General features: G+C 50.5%; 1 protein-coding gene across 2 annotated transcripts in view; it reads right to left on the bottom strand.

Annotated features, from left to right (window-relative positions):
* Nucleotides 1-908: 908 nt before the first annotated feature.
* Nucleotides 909-21,688, bottom strand: part of LOXHD1 (lipoxygenase homology PLAT domains 1) — a 157,611-nt gene continuing 136,831 nt past the window's right edge. For both annotated transcript variants that reach the window (XM_040632549.1, XM_008691614.2), the window contains 5 exons: nt 20,433-20,618; nt 14,354-14,524; nt 8,412-8,544; nt 6,883-7,041; nt 909-1,389 (listed from right to left, as the gene is read on the bottom strand). In XM_040632549.1, coding sequence (XP_040488483.1) covers nt 909-1,389; nt 6,883-7,041; nt 8,412-8,544; nt 14,354-14,524; nt 20,433-20,618 — 1,130 coding nt within the window. The remainder of the gene's footprint in view (nt 1,390-6,882; nt 7,042-8,411; nt 8,545-14,353; nt 14,525-20,432; nt 20,619-21,688) is intronic.

The following is a 21,688-nucleotide window of genomic DNA, read 5'->3' as shown; positions in this document are numbered from 1 at the left end:
CCGCTGCCTCTCCATCAAGGTCAGAGTCCCTCGAGGGCACAGACCACACCTTCATATTGTTCCCCTGAGCTCTCAGCAGACATTGCCCATGGGGAGCCAGGAGAGCCACGGGTGATGGTGATGGTGGGCACTCACCCCGCATTCCCTCCTCCTGGCCCAGCCCAAGTGCACCAGTGACCAGGCTTTTCCAGGTCCTGCCCCCCCACCCCCCAGCTTCTGTTCAGTTCTCTGGGTCTCCCCTGTGTTCTCACAGGCTAGGCTAACCAGTGGGCCCTTGGCAGGTGTTCTCCACAAATGATGGAAAGAGTCATGTACCTTTTCACAGGCTCGTAAGTCCCCCCAGGGCTAAAACACTTCCTCCTGATGTTTTTCTCCATTTGCCACTGGATGTATTGAAACTGGGGAAAAGCTGCTTTTCTTAGTGAGCAGATGCCAAGATGAGTTCTTTGTGGGGTGTGGTCGGTAATAATTTAATTAGCCCAGCTTTTTTGGGAAAAACGTGTTAATTAGTTTTCGCTTAAAATACACCCTCTCGATAGCCTCTTCTTCCCCACTTCCGTCCCCTGGGTGAAGCCCCAGTTTCCCGTCCACGCTGGGCAGCAAGTCTCAGCCTGGCTACTGCTGTTTCTGGAGAGGGAAATGCGGAAAGTCATTTCGGTGCAGCCGTGGATGATGACACGTGCTGACTGATTCTTGTCGGTCCAGGAGACAGGGGAGGGGCAGGACCCCCGCAAGAAGTCACCCGCGGTGGCCTCCGGAGAACCATGAAGTCCTGGGCCCCGTGCCACACACGCCACCCTTCTGGTCCCCAGTCCCAGCTCCAGGAGGTGCTGGGAAAGGGTTGCTGAGACGCCAAGGTGGAGGCCAGGGGCATCTCCGCGAAGGGGTGGGAGGGAAAGTCTCCGCCCTCAGACGGAAGGGAAGAGGTCTCTCCAGGTGAGCCCGTCCCCCCGCTTCTTGTCCAGCCACCTGCCGCAGTTGAAGATGGTGGCCACGCCGGTGCTGGTGTTGGTGACTTCCACCTTGTCCACCAGCCAGCCCGAGCAGTAGCCGCTGCTGTCGTGTTCCACGCGCACTTTGCGCAGCTCGCCCAGCTCCAGCGTCTCCAGGAAGAAGCGGTCGGTGCTGCCCTGCTCGAAGAGGTTGCGCATTTTCTGCTTCAGCTCCCGCTTGCCCGTGTCCCCGTTGGCCCCGAAGATGGTCACGAAGACATTGGCGTCGGTGCCTGCCCCTGGCTCATAGCCCGTCGTCACAATGACCTCGTACTTGACCGGCACCAGGCTCTGGACCTTGCTGGCAAAGCTCTCCGTCGTCTTGGTGACCTCAAATACCTTGAAGTACTTCCTCTTCCTCTTGAGCGGGATGAGGCAGTCACAATTGAAGAAGTACCTAGGGGGGAGGGAGGAGGCTCAGTGGACACCAGCCGAGGCTCACACCCGCCCCCTGGGCCCCTGGTTCATAAATGATCCCTTCCCCAGGTGGCACAATATTGGGGCTGCAAATGCCTGCATTAAAATAGGAGGATGGAGTCTTGCTCATCTTAACATTCACAGCAAGTGGCTTCTCTATCCTTCCAGGTGCTCCTTGATTCTCCTTTTACCCCTCCCCCTCTATACTCCATGTCCAATTCACCAGCAAATCCCACTGACTCCATCTTTAAAATAGGCCCAGAATCAGTCACTTGAAAAAGGACGCAGTATCCCACTCTCTGCTCTGCTGCCCGTCTGGTCCAAGTCCGCAGCACCTCCTCCCTGGGGCAGATCAGACTCCTAGCTGGTCTCCCTGCTACCTGGGGTCCATTCTTTACACAGCAGTCAAGTGACTCTGTGGACATGTAAGCCCAAGAATGTAACCCCTCTGCTCAGAACCCTCCAGTGGCTTCTTAGGTTAAGTAAAAACATCAACTTACAAAGGTCTGCAAGACCCTATGTGATTACACCCTCCGCCCGGGGTTTGCCTTTCTGATCGGGCACCTGGCCTCCTCCAAGCTCACTCCACACCAACCATGCTGGTCCCCTTGCTCTTTCAAACGGACTGATGACTATTTCTACCCAGTATTGTCACCTTCAGAGACAGCTGCAGGATCCAGAGTGACAATCCCAGGCAAAGCCAAGCGGAAATGTCACTGGGGAGCATGTGCTCCCAAATCCCTTGCACTGGGCTGAGTTGAACTACGTGGTGTGTGTGTGTGCGTGTGCTCATGGTCTAGACTGAAAGGGGTAAGAGAAAGTCCTTACTGAAGAAGCCACCATAAGCTAAAACAAATCAAGGGACAAGAGAAATGGTCTTGGGCTAAAAAGTCCCCTCTCTACCCCCAGCCCCCACAACCCCAATTTTAGCCTCTGGGCAATGGTAGTGAGCCCAATAATTAGTTACAAAGGAGGAAGTAAGAGGGCACGGTGGGAAAATGCTGCACGGGGTGCAAGGGGGTCTGGGGCCTGCCCCAGCCCTGCCACCTCCCACCCATGTGACCTTGGACAAGCCACGTCCCCTACCCAGACCTTGGCTTTCCCGTTGGCAATGCTAGAGGTTTGAATTGAACAACTGCTAATGTTTCTTCCCACTCCCAACTGCTAATATTTTAACAGCTTTGGAAATAAGCTCTCCTGGCACTGACTGATGACGTCAGGAAGGCAGTTCTGACAGGTTGTGCCCAGTGGTGCAAAATCAGACCCCTTTTAGATGAAAATACACGACTGCAAAAAGAGCTTGCTTTTCTGTGTGCTTCCTAAATGCCAGGGCTTTGCAATCTTGCATCTCATCAGTTCCCACAACAACCCTGAGCTGTAGGCATCATCCTCCCATTTCACAGAAGGGGAAACCAAGTCTTGGAGAAGAGAAGTCACTACCAAGGTGAGCCTGCCTAGCCACCGGAGGAGCCAGCCCCTGGAAGACACGGGCAGGAAATCCTTATTCTGCTTCAAGATCTCTCCTCCCCCAGTTATCACTTGATAAATGTGGATTGTTGTTACGTACCACACTTTCTTAGAGGGGATATAACTTCATTCTTTGTTTAGACATTCTTTAAAAATGTATTTCTTCATGCAAATTCTCACTGATATACATAATTCTATATAAATGTACAAATCACGTGATCACATGCATGTTTTTCTAAATGCACTCTTTTTCTTCTCCTTTCTGCTTGGCTCTCTCTCCTTTTTCCCTCCTTCCTTTCCACTTCAACAACCCACCTTTACCTCAGATAACCCATGTAACAGTTGCGGGTGTATCTTGCCAAATTTCCTTCCATTTCACCCCACCCCGCACAGACCCACATAGACACAGACATATGCGGGACGTCAGTGTTCCCTTTACAACATGGCATCATATAATATGTGTTTTCCCATATCTTGCTTTTCCTGGGAATTGCTCCAAGTCATCTGGTACATATTTAATTCATTATTTTTAATGGCTGTGAAACACTCCCTGGTACAGCTATAAGGAAAAGATTTCTAATAGATATAATTATAAGATCACCAAAACGTGGGACCCTAGGGCTTTGTGGAGTTAAGAATCTCATGTGGGGGGCGCCTGGGTAGTGCAGTCGTTAAAGCGTCTGCCTTGGGCTCAGGGCGTGATCCCGGCGTTCAGGGATCGAGTCCCACATCAGGCTCCTCCGCTGGGAGCCTGCTTCTTCCTCTCTCACTCCCCTGCTGTGTTCCCGCTCTCGCTGGCTGTCTCTCTGTCACATAAATAAATAAAATCTTTAAAAAAAAAAAAAAGAATCTCATGTGGAAGGACACATTCCAGGATTTTCCTGCTAGAAATGAAGATACGGTCATCAGGAAGAATAAAGGCAAAAGCAAAGAATAGCGGATGAAAAGAAATTAAATATATTTGAAAAACTTGTAAATATGATCACAGTTCCGTGAACAGTGTGTTTGTGAGATATTAGTCAAGTGTCAGAGAGAGTGGAGTCACCTAATACCCACGGTGGCCATCTCTGACGGGTAGGGCTTTAGGGAGGTGTTACTTTCTTTTATAGGCTTTTTGTATTCTTTGAATTTTATAAGGACTGTGTATTTTTTAAGGATTCATTTATTTATTTATTTATTTTAAAGATTTTATTTATCTGAGAGTGAGCATAGCGGGGCGGGGGGGAGAGGGAGAGGGAGAAGCGGACTCCACACTGAGCAGGGAGCCGGCACAGGGCTCAACCCTGGGACCCTGGGACCACGACCTGGGCTGAAGGCAGATGCTTAACCAACTGAGCCACCCAGGCCCCCCAAATATTTATTTGAGAGAGAGAGAGTAAGGTGGGGGAGGAGCAGAGGGAGAGGGAGAGAATCTCAAGCAGACTCCGTGCTGTGCTTGGAGCCCAACACGGGGCTCAATCCCATGATCTGAGATCATGACCTGAGCTGAAACCAAGAGTCTGACATTCAACTGACTACACCACCCAGGCCCCCGATACGATCATTGTGTCTTATATATGAGATTGAGATAAAACAGTAAAGTTATTTTTGATTAAAAAAAGAAGAAAGAAAAGCCCCTGTGTGTGTCTTTGCACTGAAATGCTGAGGATCTTAGTGGTGAAGGAGACCTGGCTGGGAGGTATTGCCCATTGCAGAGAAGGGGTCAGAACTGGAAGCGGTTGAAAGACGAAAATTTGAGATTAGTGTGTTTATAGGAGATTGAGATGAAATTCTTCTGTAATTCACAGAAGTCCAGCTACTACGGTTAACATGGTGGTTGGAAGGAACTGCGGGTGCAGACACCATCCCTCAGGAGCCACAGGCTTGAGACCTGCACAGGCGGGCGGGCTGGAGTACGACCTGTGCGAGCCCCTGCCATCCTCCCCCCAGTGCCAGACTCCGGGGCACGTGCAGCTCTCTTCCCAGAAGGGGAGAGCGAGCACAGGGAGGTGAGGGTTACTGCCTGAGGCCACATGGCTGACCAGGCGACAGCTCTAGTATCCGGGGTCTGGACTCCCTGCACCCCCTTTCCCACTGGGAAGATCCCCCACCCCCCACCCCAGGGACATCCCTTCCTCCCCTTCCAGCCCTGGTAACATAAGACAAAAGGCCACACTCTTGAGGGTGTAGGAATGGCGGCTTCTTTCCACTGGAAGAGAAATCCTGCAACCCGGCGCCAGGACTGTGGGGTAGGAAGTTCATGGGTTGAGTTTGGGTTTCCCCTCCCTTCTGAGACTGGAAGGTGCTGGGCGGTGCTGAGATTTTGGGCTCACTCTCTTTCTCACAGCTGACATTGTCGGTTTAAAGCTAACTCGAGTGGGGATGATTTCATTTGCTTATTGCGCTGTATTATATTGTCTTGTCTTGTCGGTTTATTTCAGGGGTTTGCCGAGGTGTGGTGTCAGCAGCCAGACTCCATGTGGTTGGGAGGCAGTACTGGGGGGCAGGAGGGGCTTAGCCCCGGCCCCAGCTTGCTGGGTGAGTTGGTAACGCCTCTGGGCCTTCTGGGTCCCCCTCAACTCCACATCAGTGTTGCTCCAAGCAGCCGCACCCAGAACTCTGGCAGGATTTATTGCACCTGCTGATTTTTCTCTAAAAGAGCAACGGATGACACTGTAGCCTGCAAGGGACTGAATTGTGTCCCCCCTTCAAATTCACATGTTGCAGCCCTAACCCCCAGAGTGGTGGCATTTGGATGGCATTTGGGAAGTGATTAGGTTTAGATGAGGTCATGAGGGTGGGGCCCCTTGATGGGAATAGTGCCCTTATAAGAAGAGGAAGAGACACCTGCATCCTCTCCCTCTCGCTCTCTCTCTCTGCCATGACGATACAGCAAGCTGGGAAGAGAGGCCTCATCCGGACCCAGCCATGCTGGCACCCTGACCTCCCACTTCCGGCCTCCCAAATAGTGAGAAAAGATGTCTGCTATTTGAGCCACCCGGTCTCTGGTCTTTGGGTATGGCAGCCTGAGCTGGTTAAGACAGAAGCTTGGAAGTCAGACCCCTTTCCTGGCGACTCTCCAAAGCGGAAGCTTGGTCACAGGTAGCCAATACCAGGATGCCGGCCTGCTGCCGGGGGTGGGGAGCGCAGACAGACATGGCCTTGATGGCCGCCGAGCCTGCACCTGGCTGCTGCTTCTGTCTGTTCACCGGGCAGGCATGGCCATGCACAGGGCCAGCTCCAGAGGGCGGGGGCGGCCGCCGTTCTGCGGGGCGGGGGGCAGGGTGGGCAGCAAGCAGCCTGGCCCTGTGAGTTGTGCACCTCGCCTGTCACTCACTCCCCGGGCCTAGCCTCCAGAAGGCAAGAGCTGCCCCGGGCATCCCCTTCCTCCCCTCCTGGCGCCTTCAGGGCCTCGGGCTCTTTCTGGCATCCAATGTGGTAACCAAGTGGTTTTAATTAGAAAAACGGCTGGCTGTGGACCGTTACCCAGGTAACTAAAACCCTTAATCCTCCAGAAATGCCCTGGAGGGTGGGGGTGGGAGGGATGCAAAGCTCCTTATCCAGAGTTCAGGGGCAGGTGGGCCATGGGATGACTCCAGCTGGTCTCTGGTCCGCACTGCTCACCAGGACGGCAGGGCTTTCACTGTGACTGCGGAAGGAGCCGGCTTCAAAGCTGTATTTCTTTGTCATTCACAGGGATGGGAGGGGAAGGGAAGGGAAGCGTCGCTGCCTGGCGTGGTTGGGCTTACTCGGTGTTTTTCCAAGGAAGCGTCCCTGGATTAAAAGGCTGAAGCATCCAAGCTCATCTGCTCTAGTCTCTGCCTCTGAGGGGGGGCGGCCTATGGCTCAGAAACCTCCAGAACAGTACAGCTGCCTCTTCCCTTCCTGCCTTGCACGTTTCCTGAATGAGGTGGCCTCAAAGGGGACAGCTCCCTGGGCTCTGGTGCCTTGCCCGTGCTCTAGCCCCTGCCAGTCCCTGCAGAGGAAGCAGCACTTCCGGAGGGAGGGGCGGAGGCCCAGTACATACACGTTGCCGTACTCCATCTCCGTGATGGTGATGGTCTTGACGTGCCAGACCAGCTCTCTCTTGGGGATGAACCGGTCCTCCCTGGCGAGGTGGCCCACGCAGAGGGAGGCAATGTCCCCCAGGTAGACGCTGTCAAACTCAAACGTGTCTGTGGTCCCCCTGCAGGACACAGAGGTATGACCCATAAGAGCTGCCCGAGCCCACTGAAGGAGGTGAGCATTTACGGAGTGCCTACTGCATTCCAGGCACGGATCTGAGGAGCAGGGATGGAATGGCAACCACAACCTGACGTCAGGCCTGAGTTCTTTGAGGGGTTCCGTCTAGTTTTGGAACAAGACAACCACAGCCATTAACAAGCCCTGCTTGGTCCAGTGAGCACCAGTGAGTGGTAATATCATGAGGCCCATAGAGCCGGGGGTGGGGGGTGGGGGGGTGGGGAGGGGGAGGCCCTGGGCTCTGGGTGTTGGGCTGGGGAGGGTGGTGGTGTTCAGAGAGCAGAGCCAGGGAGGAAGGGAAGAGGCCCCCAGGGGGAACTGACTTGGCGCAGTCATGGGATGGAGGCACAGGCATCATGGGGCGGGGGGAGGTTACTGGCTTGGCTGCAGCCGGGGTTCAGCCAGGTAAGTGGCAAGGGGAGAGGTGGGGTACGGCCCGCCTGTGGGGGTCTGCGAGTGCCAGTCTAAGGAGCTCAGACTTCGTTCTGATGCACAGGGAGTTCGCGTGGAAGGTATAGTGGGTCATGGGACGGGGAGACTTCTGTCAGCAGATCTGGGGGGAGCGGGGAGCTGAAGTGGGCATCTGGGCAGTTCAGGGCGGGCTCTGGTGTGGAGGAGGAGGGGAGACTCTCCCGGCGAGCCTGCCAACCAGGAATGGTGAGAAACCCAAGTCTGATTTTCCTATAAAGCATCTTAGAGGCTCTCTCCTCCCTTCCTCCTTCTAAGTAGAACTTAGTTCTATGCTGTCTCACATGATGATTTTCTTGCAATCTCATGGCTGAATGTTTTCCTTTTCAACTAGACCGTTTGCTCCTGGTCTGCACTGACTTGGAGGAGGTCTGCAGGGCTGTAGGTCCTGCTGCAAAGTGGGCTCTCTTTAATGAGTTAATTATTATTTTTTGCTGTAGCTTTCCATTAACTTTTAAAAACTGAAATACATTTGACAGAAGACTGTAAATTTAAGGTGTACAGCGTGTTAATTTAGCATAGTTGTATATGCTAGTATGACCGCCGTCGTAGCAATAATTAGCACCTCTAGCATGTTACAGAATTAGCCTTTCTTTTTAGTGGTTGGAATAATTAAATTCTCATGTAGTGGCCTCTCTTTGAGTGGCAATCTCCTCCTTTCCCTTTTATAAGGGAAACTCCTCCATCCTGACGAGTTTGCACGGGGTTGGCACACAGTAGGTGATCCACAGTGCAGTTTAGGCCCATCTGTATACTTATGGCGCCCACCAAGGGGGCTGGTTTTGCGGGTTCCTCTCTTACCCACCCCACCCACCATCATTCCCCTGTGGAAACCCCTCTTCCTACTTCCTAAAGGCCCTCTGTCGGGAAGAATTTTCCACGAGAAACTCTTTGGATCGGTTCTTCCTGCCTTCGAGGATGAGCCAGACGTTCTCCCTGGTTTCACCTCCGTTGCCCGTTTCTATGACGATCTCGTAGGCTGCGGTGGAGAAGGTGGGAGATGGTCAGCTGGGGGAAGCAACCCCCACTTGCGGCTTCCAGGTCCCCCATCTGATCTTAGACCATAGCCTGGGGGCAGGTGGAAGTCTCCACAAGGAGGCACTACAATGAGAACCTGCCCCCTCGGGGACTACTGGAAGCATCTCTTTTAGTTATAGAGCAAGTGCTTTGCCAGGTGACCGTGGCAGTGGCTGGGAGCGAAGCACCAGGAAGCAGCAGGTGGGGATGAGTTTTGGGAGAGGTGCTGGAGCCTGGCTCTCAGGGATGGACAGCCCCCCAAAATGCAAAACGGAGATCACGTGCAGAGAGAGGGAGGAGAGGGGAAAGGGACAGGGAAGCCCTGGTAGGCCAGACTCCGGGAGAGCCTTGAAGTCTGTGCACAAGTGTCAGGTCCTGCCTGGTCTCGGTTCTCACTCTGATGTCTGCCCTCCTCCCCGGCACTGCCCTCAAGCATGTCTGCATTCATTCAGCAACATTTGTTATGTGGGTGCCAAGTGTCAGGATACGGTTAGATTCTGGGGGACACCGGAACTCCCTCTGTAGCCCCAGACGCACTCTGACTACCACCCCCAGACAGAATGTGCTAACCTTGCAACCTTACAACAAAGGTCTGAAGGAACTCAGGGCGAGAGGAAAAATCAGCTGCTTATTACCTCTCCAACCCCATCTTCTCGTATTTTCTCCCTTGCTCCCTCCATGCACTCTGCCTCCCTGCTGTCCCTGGAGTCCTGGGGCGTGCCCTCGTTCCCTGCGCTGCAGTGCTGCCCCCCTTGCTCTCTTCACCCACACGGGCTTGGCTCAGCCTTCACCTCATCCTTGCTCACGGAGGTCAGCCCCAACCCCTCAATTAAGATTGCACCCTCACTGCCCCCAGCACTCCTGGCCAGTCTTCAGGTGCTCCGTATTTTTCTCTTCTCTTTATCACCTGTTACCTTGTAACATGCAATGTAGTTTGCTTATTATTTTACTTTTATTGAACTCCCCCTTCCACCTGAATGTAAGCTCCATGAGGGCGGGGGAGGGGGTCCTTCATTTTGCTCACTGATACATCCCAAGTGCCTAGAACAGTGCCTGGCACACAAGCACTCAATACATATTTGATGAGCAAATGAATGGATCTTCGGGCCACAGGAAGCCTCAGGAAGGAGGCAGCATTCGAGCCTGAGCTTGAAGAAGAGCGATGAGGACCATCGGCAGAAAATGAAAGGAGGTTCTAGGTAGAGGGAGGAGCACAAGCAAAGACTGAGGGCGTGAGCAGGGCTGCGAGTTCACGTGAGCCAGCTCCCGCTCCCCAGGAAGCAGGCCAGAGGTGGAGCTGTCCAGAGTGTCCCCTGTGCATGTGGCTCTTGCAGCAGTAAAGGAATCATTGAGGGTCTGGGATTCTGGATTCAAAGCACAGCTCTGTTTCTGCACCTTTCTCCCAGAGATGTGATACAGACAATAGAGAGAAGGCACGGCTGCGTCTGCAGCTCAGTGTAACACTAGCCCTTCTGTTCTTGTGACTTCTCTCAAGGAGAGTGTCTGCTGCTGAGACAGGTGGGATGAATCTGGACAAAGAGGCAGGTAGCCAATGATAGGGGAGGAGAGCCACAGAGAGCACATAACTCCTGAAGGAGGTGAAGCTCTGTGGGTCTGTACAAATTCTAGCCCAGGACACTGAGGACCTGTGATGGCTGAGCCATTGTCAGGTCCCACTGCCATTCTGCTTTCCCTACAGAGGGTGGGGTGAGTTCTGCAAACCCAACACATGGGAGTTCCAAGTGGATCCTGGGCTCTGTTGAGGAAATGGTTTGTTGGCACCTAGGGGAGGAGGCAGGGGAGCTAGGAACCTACAGGCTCACTAGGTGAACTCAAGTCAGAGATTCAAGAACCAATGCAGATGGAGTGCAAATGGACCATGATACTTCCCTGTTGGTCCCAAGGTAAGGTAGCAAAGTAAGGTGTGTCAGCAAGAACATTTAGAGAAATTAGGAACAAATGTTGCCAATGGCATCTGTGGTCTTTTGAGAGGAAGTTTCAATGAACATAGTTCACCCTGTCCTCTTCCCCGGTCTTTCATCAATGGCTTGATAAAAATGTGGAAGGTGTGACTCTCAACTTTGTGTATATGTTGCTGGGGGGAAATGGACAGAGGAGCATCAGGGACCTGAAGGATTGGGGCAGGTGGGAATGGTGGGCCCAGGCTCGTGGGGACCAGTGTAAGGTCACCCTTGAGGCCAGCACACCCACAGGGCAAGCCTGGCTGGAGAAAGGAGCTCAGCAGCCACAACGTGAGTCACCAGCACAAAGGGGCCACCGGAAAAGCCACCATGGGCTCTGGCGGCATGAGTAGATTTCAAGTGGCAGGACAGGAGAGGGGAGAGCAACCACCCTGGAAATCTTGCTCTTGGGCATGGCATCTGCAGAAGAAGATGAACAAGAAATGTGGGATATCCCATCACATGAGCAGGTGCTGAATAAACAGGTGTTTGTCCCGAGGCAGGAACTGCAGGGACACATGATGCTGGGGAATGTCAGGAGGAGGACAGGGGGCTCCCGGAACTTGCTGTTCCAGATCACCTTTCCCACCTCACAGTGTCAGGAGGACTCCTGCTCTGTGGGTCAGATGGCCAGTCAGAATCTTCCCTTGGGAGACACTCTCTTCCCTTCCACTGAGACTGTTAAGTAGAAGGCTGTGGGGTTGGGGCTACCAGCGACCGTCTTCCCACAATGTAGAGAAAGAAGCAGAGCTGAGAGGAAATGGGGGACAGAGAGGTACTGAAATGACTGGAGCCTCTGGAGACAGCCAAGTCAAAGCCAGCTCCACCTGAGACTTCCAAGTTCTGGGAAACAACACATTCCCTCTTTGCTGGAGCCAGCTTAGATTTGGGGTTCAGGCACAAACAACCAAGAGTGCTGACCACTCTTGAAATTTTCTGTTTGACTCCACTGGGACTCCCAAAGATGGGAGCTTTGAGAACTTGAGTACGAAGATGGATTTTCTAACAGAGCTGCCTGGTGAAGTAGTGAGTTGGTCCTCCAACCCCAGGGAGTTGGTCCTCAAACTGGACTCTATCTGGCCTGGAAATGTTGTAGATAAGGCTGACTGAGCAGCCCTAAAAGATGTCAAGGGAGGGAGAACAGGCAGGAGAAGGGCTGTAAAGAGGGGGGACTGGTCCTGCTGGAGGATGTCCCTGTGAGAGATCGTCCCAGGTGTGTGTGTGTGTGTGTGTGTGTGTGTGTATGCGTGTGCATGCATATGCACACAAGAGCATGTAATCCTACTGTTCAGCCCTTACTCTGGGTTAATTGCAACAGAATCTGGGAGTAGGACCCAGATGTCATTGTTATTTAAAGGCTGCCGATGGCTTTCAGCTTTGCTGTGCACTGGAATCATCTGCAGAGACAGGTGCTCGCAGAGGGCTGGCAGCAGCTTCTGGAACTGCTAACAGGAGTTAGAGGTGAAGGCAGAGAACAGGGGCTAAGCCAAGTGACCCATCTGGAGACCAGCCAAGCCCAATAAGGACGAGACCTCCTGCAGCAGGGCAGTGAGTCCTGGTCTAGGAATCAGGTCACCTGGGTCCTGCCAGCTGTGAATGGGCCTTAGATGTGTCACTTTACCTTTCTGGGTTTTTGTTTTCCTTACCCATGGTATAGAGGTGTGAATTTGCCCCCTCTCTAGCTCATGGGGTGGGAGTGGAGCTGTGAAGACCTAACGAGAACAGAAGTGCAGAGTGCTTTCCACACGTGAAGCTCTGTTTGGTACTGAGAGGGTGTTTGTTCTCGCAAGCTGAGTCCTCAGAAACGCCCCGGGGTCACAGACACTTGAGAGTCAGTGCCACCAGGGCAGGGTCTTGGTTTTATCCAGGGGTGTGTCCCAGACCTCAGAAGAGGCTGCGGCCCTTGGCAGGTGCTCAGTACATCTTTGCCAAATGGTTAAAGGGCGCTGAGGACTGGGATGTCTGGTTCCAGCTGTGTCCAACGCTCTCCCCAGGGTGACCGTCCATCTGAGGACACAGGGAAGGTCATCTGTCCCCCTGTGGACGCCTAGAGGGCGCCACTCTGCCCTCCGCGGCCTCTAGGGAAAGACAGATCACCCCGGCCAGCTCCTGGGCTCCACGCCCCTGCTGTCCCGTCTCCAGCCTGTAACATCCTTCCGGAACTAAGGCGGGTGCCGCCTCCCCTCTGCAATCTCCCTGCCAACCCAGCCCCCGCAGGTCTTAGCAGCGTTTGGCAGGAAATCTGCGAAGGAGACTCAGTGATTATGCTCTGAGCCGCACAAATCTCTCCTCTCCTGAACGCCAACAGCCCGAGGAGCCTCTATCGCTCCTCTTGGCACGTTTGTAAGGGGCTTAAGCATTCCTATTGCATAAGGGGCTTACGCTTCTCCCTCTAACAAGATAGGAGGCTCTAAGAGAAAGGGCCGCCTCTTCTTCCATTTGCTGAGCACTAACTGCACACTTAGCAAATCTCAAAACCTACAGAACTGCAGAAGGCTGCAAATGTGAATGACTCTGCCCCTGACCTCTGGGAGCTCCTAGTTGTACAGGGAGACTAACCACGTGCAAGTGCTGATACAAATAAACTGGAGGTCACAAAGCAGGGTGCACCACTCACAGAATCTATAATGAAGCTGGCCACCTGGTAATTCCACCCTGTGAATTAGGGAGGAATCCCTTCACGGTAAACCTGACAAGGGGGTGCTTGGCCCCTCCTTTGCATGCTCCCTGGGACACAGTGCTCACTATCAGAGCAGTTAATTTCATGATTGGGTAGTTTGGATGGTGTGGCCAACATGAGAGGGTGTCTTTCTACCAGAGATCCATGTTTCCCTTCCGTGGTATACAGTTTTTCCACTGGAGGGGCTGTCCAGCCAGGGACTACATTTCCCAGGTGCCCTTGCATCTATGTGGAGCCAAGTGATTCGTTCTCACCAATAGAAAGTGAGTCAATTTGTGAAGAAGGTAGGGGAGCATGCCTTCTCCATGTTCTTTTCCCTTTGTAAGAACTGTGGGAGCCATATGTTGAAAATGGCAGAGACACAGATCAAAAGAGCTTGGGTCCCCGAATCACAGTGTGGAAGGTCTCCTGACAATAGCCACACTAGATGGTTTATTACATGAGTGAGAAATGCATTTTGGTTTGTTAAGCCATTGAGATTTGGGGGTTCACCTCTTAATGCAGTTAGATTACCTTGAAAACTGAGGTTAAAAATCCTTTCTTTATACCTTTGATAAGACTTCTTCAAATCTGTTGAACCCAGACATTGGCATCTGTATTTAAGAAACAACTTCCTAGTCCTGGGATGACCATCCACTTCAGGGATCAATTACTTTTTCCCCTTTAAATACCCCCTGAGGAAGGATCAAAGAAAGTGGCTGCTGGAGATGCTGGCTCCCCCTACACATTCTGTTTCCAGAAGTCTTGATTTGTCAGCTGTTGCCACAGGCACCAATTGTATGCCCGTGATATAAAAATAAACCAGAGACAGAGCTTCCCACCAAAGTGCCCAGCCCAGCCCTCAGGGCAGGGTGAGCTTGTCCCCAGTGGTTTTCTGGCCACCTAGTTAGTCCCTGTGATTGGGGCCATGATATGGGACCAAGGTCTCGGCTGTTCCAAGTTCACCAATAATATTTAGGGTGCTTATTTCTGTACCTTCCCCAAATTCTTCCCTTCATTGGACATCTGATTCCCCTCTGGCTATAACGCTCTCTACTTCAGATTTACCGACACCATTCCCCCCCACCCCCAGCTACCTCTCGTTTAACTCTGAAGACGCAGCCCACGAGTCACACCTGCCCCCCACGTACTGGTCTCCTCCAGCTCATCACGGATCTTGTTGTGGGCACAGGCCAAGTCACGGAGCGTCTGCCTGTCCCCCTCACTCCTAGAGAGCCAGCGGTCACACTGGAAGCGGAAGGTCTCGTCACGCGAGTTGTCCCTCACGTCGATGTAGCCCAGGTGCCAGCCGGGAAAGATCCCTGTGGAACGACAGCGTGGGGAATGGGGGCTGAACGTGCTGCCCCGCTTTCAGCTTTCTGCTGCCCCCGCCCCCGCCCACTGGCTGTGCAGTCCCACGCAAGTTCTCTTTCCTCTCTGGGCCTGGCTTTCCTTGTTGATGAAATGAAGAGGTGGATTAGATGGGTCTCTGAGGGCTCGTCTAGCCCAGAGCATGTCATTCTCTTTGCAAAATCCTTAGCCTGGGGTTCATGAGCCCTTAGAGGATCTGTGTATGGGAATGAAGCAGTCCAAGGGCCCAGAGAAATTGTGCTGTAATTACCCATTTCACCAGGGGTAGGGCTCATAGCTTCCATCAGATTCACAATGGGGGCCACTGATTTTTGGGAGTTCACACAGCTGAAGGATGAATCCTGTTACCTCTTGACACCACTATGCACCTGACTCATGCCCATTACCCTTCTAGCATCAGTTCAGGCATCACCTCCTCTGGGAAGCCTTCCCTAGCGTCCCCTGATTGCCCAGAAGGCTTGTATCTGGCATCCCTGCACCTGTCTTGGCCACACCCTGAGCACCCTGTGTCACCATTGTTTACATGTGTCTCCTCCCCGGACCATGAGCTTTTGGGGGCAGGGTCCAGGTTTTATTTGTTTCTGTTTCCCTAATGCCTCGCATACTGACCGTCACACAGTAGCTGCTCAGTGAATGCCGGACGTGTATGTCATGACTTCGAGGACCTTGGCTGTTCGGCAGTCATAGAAGGGATTCGAAACTGCTCTTTCTTCAGGGTATATGTTAAACCTGAAAGGTCTTGGCCTACTATTGAACATACAGCTACTTCTGTTGTAACTGGCAGGGCCTCCCTCAGAAGTGCTCCCCCCAGATCATAGCGATCAAGTATGAATCTCTGCATTTACTGTGGAGCTGTGTCATGTTTGTACCCCACACTGATTCAGTTACTCTCCGCCCTTCAAAGTCCCCGACAACTCTGAATGCCAAAGCGCCCGTCACATGTGCGGGGAATCCAGTTGTGTAACAGGTTATGGTGATGATACTTGCTGCTCATAAACTGTCCACAAGGCAACCTGTCAAGGAAGGCACATAAACGTGCTCATGTCTTGCCTCCCATGTCCCCTGGGCGTGTGGGGGCCATCCCATGTCCCCACCAAAAAGCCATTCTCTAGGATCGGACACTGCCCTCAGCAACACCTGTCGACCCTGCTGCTGGTCTCAAGGGTCTTATAAGCACAAAGACACACAAAGATGGACACAGACTTCTGGTCCCTCAGACTTCCGGGGGTGGGGGGTAGACGTGGAGATTCCCGGGCAGGGCATACATACTGGCAGCCCTAGGATAGCTTAATTCTGGGTTTAAAAAGCACTTCACATATTTTTTAAACATAGATCTTTACTGAAGTAGAAACCCATGAGTGCTAAAACAATTATGTTAAAATTGAAAACACTTCTGTGGAGTTAAACAGTGGTGAGTAATTTCATCAATAAACTTAAAAAGAATCTCAATAATATTTTTATTCTTCTACATTGGGGCCAGTTCTGACTGTAAGATTATAAACTGGCTGCATTCTGAGATGGTCCCTGATAATGTCACGAAACTGATTCGACGGCGTAATAATCCCTGGTGTGTTCAGCCTGGAAATGAGGAAGAGGAAACCTACTGGAGCAGTCCTTACAGGCTTCCAGAGCGGAGCCGAGAATGGGAGAGGCAAGTAAAAAGGAAGGCAGAGAGAGACATGTTGGGCCTCTTGGAAGTGGCGTGTGTGTGTGTGTGTGTGTGTGTGTGTGTGTGTGTAGAGAGAGAGAGAGATGGATTCTGCTACCCAGGCCTTACTCAAATCAACTATAAAAGCATCTCTCGAGTAGGAGCCAGGCATCAATGGTCTTTACAGCTGCCCAGTGATTTCATGTGTAGTCAAGGCTGAGAATGAGGACCTCCACTGCAATCACCTGGGCCCCCCCTTCCTGGAGATTCTGTTTGAGTGGGTTTGCAGTGAGGTCCATCAATTGCCGTCTCCAACTAGTTCCTAGGTCATGCTGATGCTGCTGGTCCCAGAGCCACACCTTGAGAATCACTGGCTTAATGATCTCTCCTGACTCCAGGATGATGGTCTTTCTATGACATCATGACAAAATGATCAATGGGAATCAATGGGAATTATAAGTGTGAGAGTGTGTGTGTATGCGTGAGTGTTAGTGGAGAAGGATGACATTAATCGGAGAGGTGGGTCATCCCAAGATCATTTCTGTTGCCAGAACACACTACTCACCCTGCTTCAAACCCAAGTAGACTTCACTCCTGAATTACTCCCTGGACTCCAGGCAGGGTGGTGACAGTATGCTGAGGGGAAGGGTGGATTCTGGGCTGGCTTTTACTTTAGCCACAGACAATTCAGTGCTGTAATGTAGGGGTGAAGACCACCAAAGAAGGAATGTGCCTGGGTTGCCCTGGTGCATGGTTGCTTCTCCTCCCACCCTTTCCCCCTTTCCCCTGTCCTCTGAAACCATGGTAATGTCTCACCCATCCCCAATTCTCTTTTCAAGTAGGAGTTCTGAGAACCAAATAAACAAAGCACCCTCCTTCCATAGTAAATAGCAGGCTAACCTCAACTCCTTTAGATGAAAGAAACTTGTCCTCAGCTCTTTTCTCATTGCTAACTTAGTTGCTTGTTTTGGAAATGTTTGATGTGATTGACAGGGATCCTACCACAACTACCTCTACTAATAACCTATCAGACATGTAGCTGGAAACAGGAAGCTCTGGACAGGCTGATGTCACATGGTTGGCTTTTACTGGTAAAGACAAATCCATAGTTACAGCTTGGCTAACGGTGTGGCCAGCACTAGTCTGATGGTAGAGACCCTGCCTGACCCTGTGCACCAACAGGGATCCACCTGAAACCTATCATTAGAGAGTCTGTTTCTTTACAAAGTCTCCTCTTTTTAAAAATTTATTTATTTGAGAGAGAGAGAGACCTTGCACAAGAGAGAGCATGAGCAGGGGAAGGAGCAAGAGGAAGAGAGAGAAGCAGACTCCCCGCTGAGCAGGGATCATGACCTGAGCTGAAGGCAGAGGCTTAACCTTAACCGACTAAGCCACCCAGATGCCCCCAAAGTCTCCTCTTTAAACTTACACTTTATTTATTTATTTTTTTTACACAAAGATAGTTATCCCACACTGCTGGACACCATACCTTTCCACTCACAACCAATCCATATCAGAGCATATCTGCCTCATTCTCTTTCATAGTTGTATGGCTTTCCTATCCATGCACACTAGAAATTATCTAAGCACACTCTACCTTGTGGACAGATAATTAGTCGTTCTCTGGAATTTTACTCCTATACTTGATGCTATAGTTATCATCCTTCCACATATATCATAGTGATCTTTTAAAATCATAGATTAAATTCTGTGGTAAAAAGGTTCTTCAGGGGGCACCTGGGTGGCTCAGTCCATTGAGCATCTGCGTTCGGCTCAGGTTGTGATCTCAGGGTCCTGGGATCGAGCCCTGCATCAGGCTCCCTGCTCAGCGGGGAGTCTGCTTCTCCCTCTCCCTCTGCTTCTCCCCCCAACAGTCCTTTCTCACTCTCTCTAAAATAAATAAATAAAATCTTTAAAAAAAAGTTTTTTTATTTCCCCAGAGTTTTCATCAGAGAAAGCAAGAGAGCAAGATGAATTAGAAAATAAACTTGGTATGTTATAATTTGTTCAGTATTATAAATGCTATGCAGGTAATTGGAATTAAGGGGAAGAATAAATCATTTACCTTGATTTTCTTCTCTGGACTATATCTCATGGTAATCATGGGAGCACTTTTTTTAACAAAAGAATTGTAGCTAATAAGTGGATAAGAAAGGATAATTAGAAAATCGCCATTTGTAATCCTAATTGATCGTCACTGGATGAAGCCGTTAGATGAACAGTTACTGGGGGTGGGGCTGGGGTAACCAGGCTGACAGTCCCCGGATCCACTATTCAATGTGAATGTCAGGAAGAGTAGGATTGCTGTGAGGTAATGTGAAGTACACGGTTCCTATTTTAAAGAAGCCCTGATGTCACCTATAGAGTATTCTTGCCAAAGGAAGTTGAACCTGAATCCAAGCACTCCTTTAGGGCTGACTTCCAGATTGTAGGAAACACAGGGAATCGAGAGGCAAAGGCACTACTAGAAGCAGACAGACAGATCCAGAATGCAGACATTCTATAGATCACTGGGCCCAGTCCCTTCCAAAGCCAATGGCATGACAAAACAAAAAGAGTAGGCATGCTCTGCGTTTGAAGAGACTGAAGGGAGATGGCAGCTAAATGTAGAGCGTGGACCTTGTTTGCATCCAGATTCAAGCAAACCCAAAAGTACAAAGGCATTTTTTATGTCAAGGAAATTTGCATATGGAGTGGAAACGGATGGCACAGGAAATCATTGTTAAGTGTGATAGTGGCATTATGTTTCACTCAAAAATGTCCATTTTGAAAAGGGAAACATACTAAATATGTTTGGGTTGAAATAATGAAGTTAGGGTTTGATTTTATATCATCTAGCAACTGAAAAGAAATTAAGAAAGAAAAAGAAAAAGTGAAAAGGGGAAGGCAGGCATGACAAATCATAATGGCTGAGTCTATGTGACGGGTTTGGGGAGGTTCATTACACCAGTTCCCTCACTTCTGTGCATCCTTAAACGTTTTCATAAAAACATTACTGGATAAACAAAGATGGAAAGGTAGATTCAAGGAAAGAGACAATTGCCATGCTATTAAGGTAACTAAACGTTTGTAACTTAACTTATGTGGCATCACCGCTTTTTTTGTGGAAAGCTCTCAAACGAAATATTTTTGTCCTCATAAATTGCTATGCAAGGGAAGCATAATGTAGCTTGAATATTTTTAAACTAAATATGAAAAAATGTGGCATAGAGAGAGAGAGAGCTTAAGGACATATTTAGCTGTCTTGGCTCATATTAACATTTAAGCTTCCATCTATGGAGGAGAAAGTTACTATAAAGAGGAAGCTAGGCAGAGAACCTGGACTTCCCTGTACCTCTCCTGACCCTCGTATCCCTGCCACCTGGGTTCAGTGAGGCTACAGACAGACATCTTCCTTTCCCTGCTTTCAGATCCAGAGTCTGGCTGGAGGGGAGGAGGCCCACTCCTCTGCCTAGAAAGGAAAGAGGATAACATTGGTGCCCCGGGGTTTCTTTAAGGCCAGGAGCCCTTATGGGACCAAGGCAATCAGATGGTCTTGAGTTATCCAAGGGAGGCATCAGGCTCTTTGAAGAGCAATGGCACATAGTGGCTGGACCTGCATGGAGCTGTCCATGGTGCTGAGCTGCCTCCCTTTTCTTTTGACAGCGAGGGGATACAAAATGATTGGCTGTCAAGTTTTTGTATAGAAGAAAAATGCATCAAGAAAAATGAGAAAGTCTAGATATGTGCATAGTCAGTGTTGGGGGCAAGGTGGGGAAGCCGGTATTAGTGGACCTAGTCATGACCCTGAGATTCATGGCCAGGACTTAGTTTTTGAAAGTATTAAGGCATGGGAAAAACTCTGATTCCAGAGAAATGTAGGTTTCCTGTGACTGACGCATGGAAAAAATCAGGAATGGATCTGAGAGGGTGAAACGTGGCTATAAATAAATTCTATTAAAACTATATTAAGTCCCTACTATAGTACAAGCAATGTGATAGGCATTAGGGAAAGAGCAATGAACAACGGTGTAGTTAGGAACTAAGCTTGATTTCTAAAATTTGTCTAGAAACACAGGACATTTTCTAACTGATGAAAGTGTCAAAATGGTGGCAATCAACAGTTTTCAGTTGCCTGCCACCCTGAGGTAGAAGGGTCAACATGCTGCCAGGGGGATGGTGGAAAGGTGAGGTCTGCTATCCCCACCACCCTGACTTTGAGCGGGAGCTACCTTTGTTGTCATGCCAGACCCTCAGCTTGCAGAGGTGGCCCAGGTTCAGCATGTCAGAGAAGTTGAATGTGTCTGTGTTGTTCCGCTCAAACTTGTTCCAATTGGCGGACTGCTTCAGGGCCAAGGTCCCGCTGTCCCCGTTCTCCCCGAAGATGATGATGAACACATTGGCATCGGTGCCTGCTCCTAAGGAGTGCATAAAATAAGGGCTCTGGGTGCCACCCTCTCCAACACACAGCCCACTTGCTCTGGTTTCCATCCTGGCTTCCTTGGAGGACTCAGTGGTGCAGATGGGAAGTTTAACATCGATGAGTCCAGTGGAGAGGCTGGAAAGGGCTGGCTAGTTTCCTGGGACTCCTGGGTCTCCAATTCTATCCTTCATCTTATCTCTGTGCCTTATAAATGCTATTGGGCCAACCGGAGTCCTGGTTAGCAAGTGTGAGTGGTTTAGTGCAAAAGCTCATTAATTTCTGGGGAAATATACCCATACTTAAAAGGTGTGCTGAAGACTGGCTTTGCAGTTTAGAGATACAGGCTCCTTCCTGCACAACGTGGGTTCAGAAGGAAACAGGAAAGTTCCTTGTTACCCAGATCTACCCCTGGTTGACAGTCTATATTACAGCTTTGTATAATTTGCTTAAGCCAGATAGAGGTTTCTTTTTAACCCTAGTTAAATAGAAAATGTTTCTGGAAGAGGTAGCTCCATGAAGCTTTCCTAACATACATACCCTGCGGTTATCCAGGGACTTATCAACTATTTTCTGAGAACACATCTTGAGGGAATGTAGGAGTAGAAAACATGTGGACACTTGGAGCTTTTAGCAAAAAGAGTGAAGCCTCCACTGTTAAGAGAAAGGAAGAAAAGTGGTGCCAACAAACTTACCCACGATACTGACCCATCACTTATGCCTAAGATCCTACCATGAGAGCTTAATTTCTTTGGCTAAATGCTTCTCTGTTGAAAACGTAAGCTATTAGGGCCAACACGTTAATCCCTCACTAGTCATTTACGATCAGTATGAATGAGTTTGTCGCATTCCTTGCAAGAGCTCCTGAAGAGCAGTTTTGATATAGAGAAGGGCAGGCAGGAGACATTGCCTCCACGGTGAGAGCGTGTTCCCTCTCAACCTCAGACCTTCGCAAACACTAGCATTTTTGCTTGGAAGGCCCTTCAACTGGTGTTCCATCTGCCTCAGTGGCATCTGTTTGTCTTTCTGCACCAGGCTCTGGTATCACCCCTGGGAAGCCCTCCATGA

The sequence above is a fragment of the Ursus maritimus genome, unplaced genomic scaffold, assembly GCF_017311325.1.
Source record: "Ursus maritimus isolate PB19 unplaced genomic scaffold, ASM1731132v1 scaffold_18, whole genome shotgun sequence".
Classification (NCBI taxonomy): domain Eukaryota; kingdom Metazoa; phylum Chordata; class Mammalia; order Carnivora; family Ursidae; genus Ursus; species Ursus maritimus.
The sequence above is the reverse complement of the archived record's forward strand: the minus strand, read 5'-3'. Positions and strand labels throughout refer to the sequence as shown.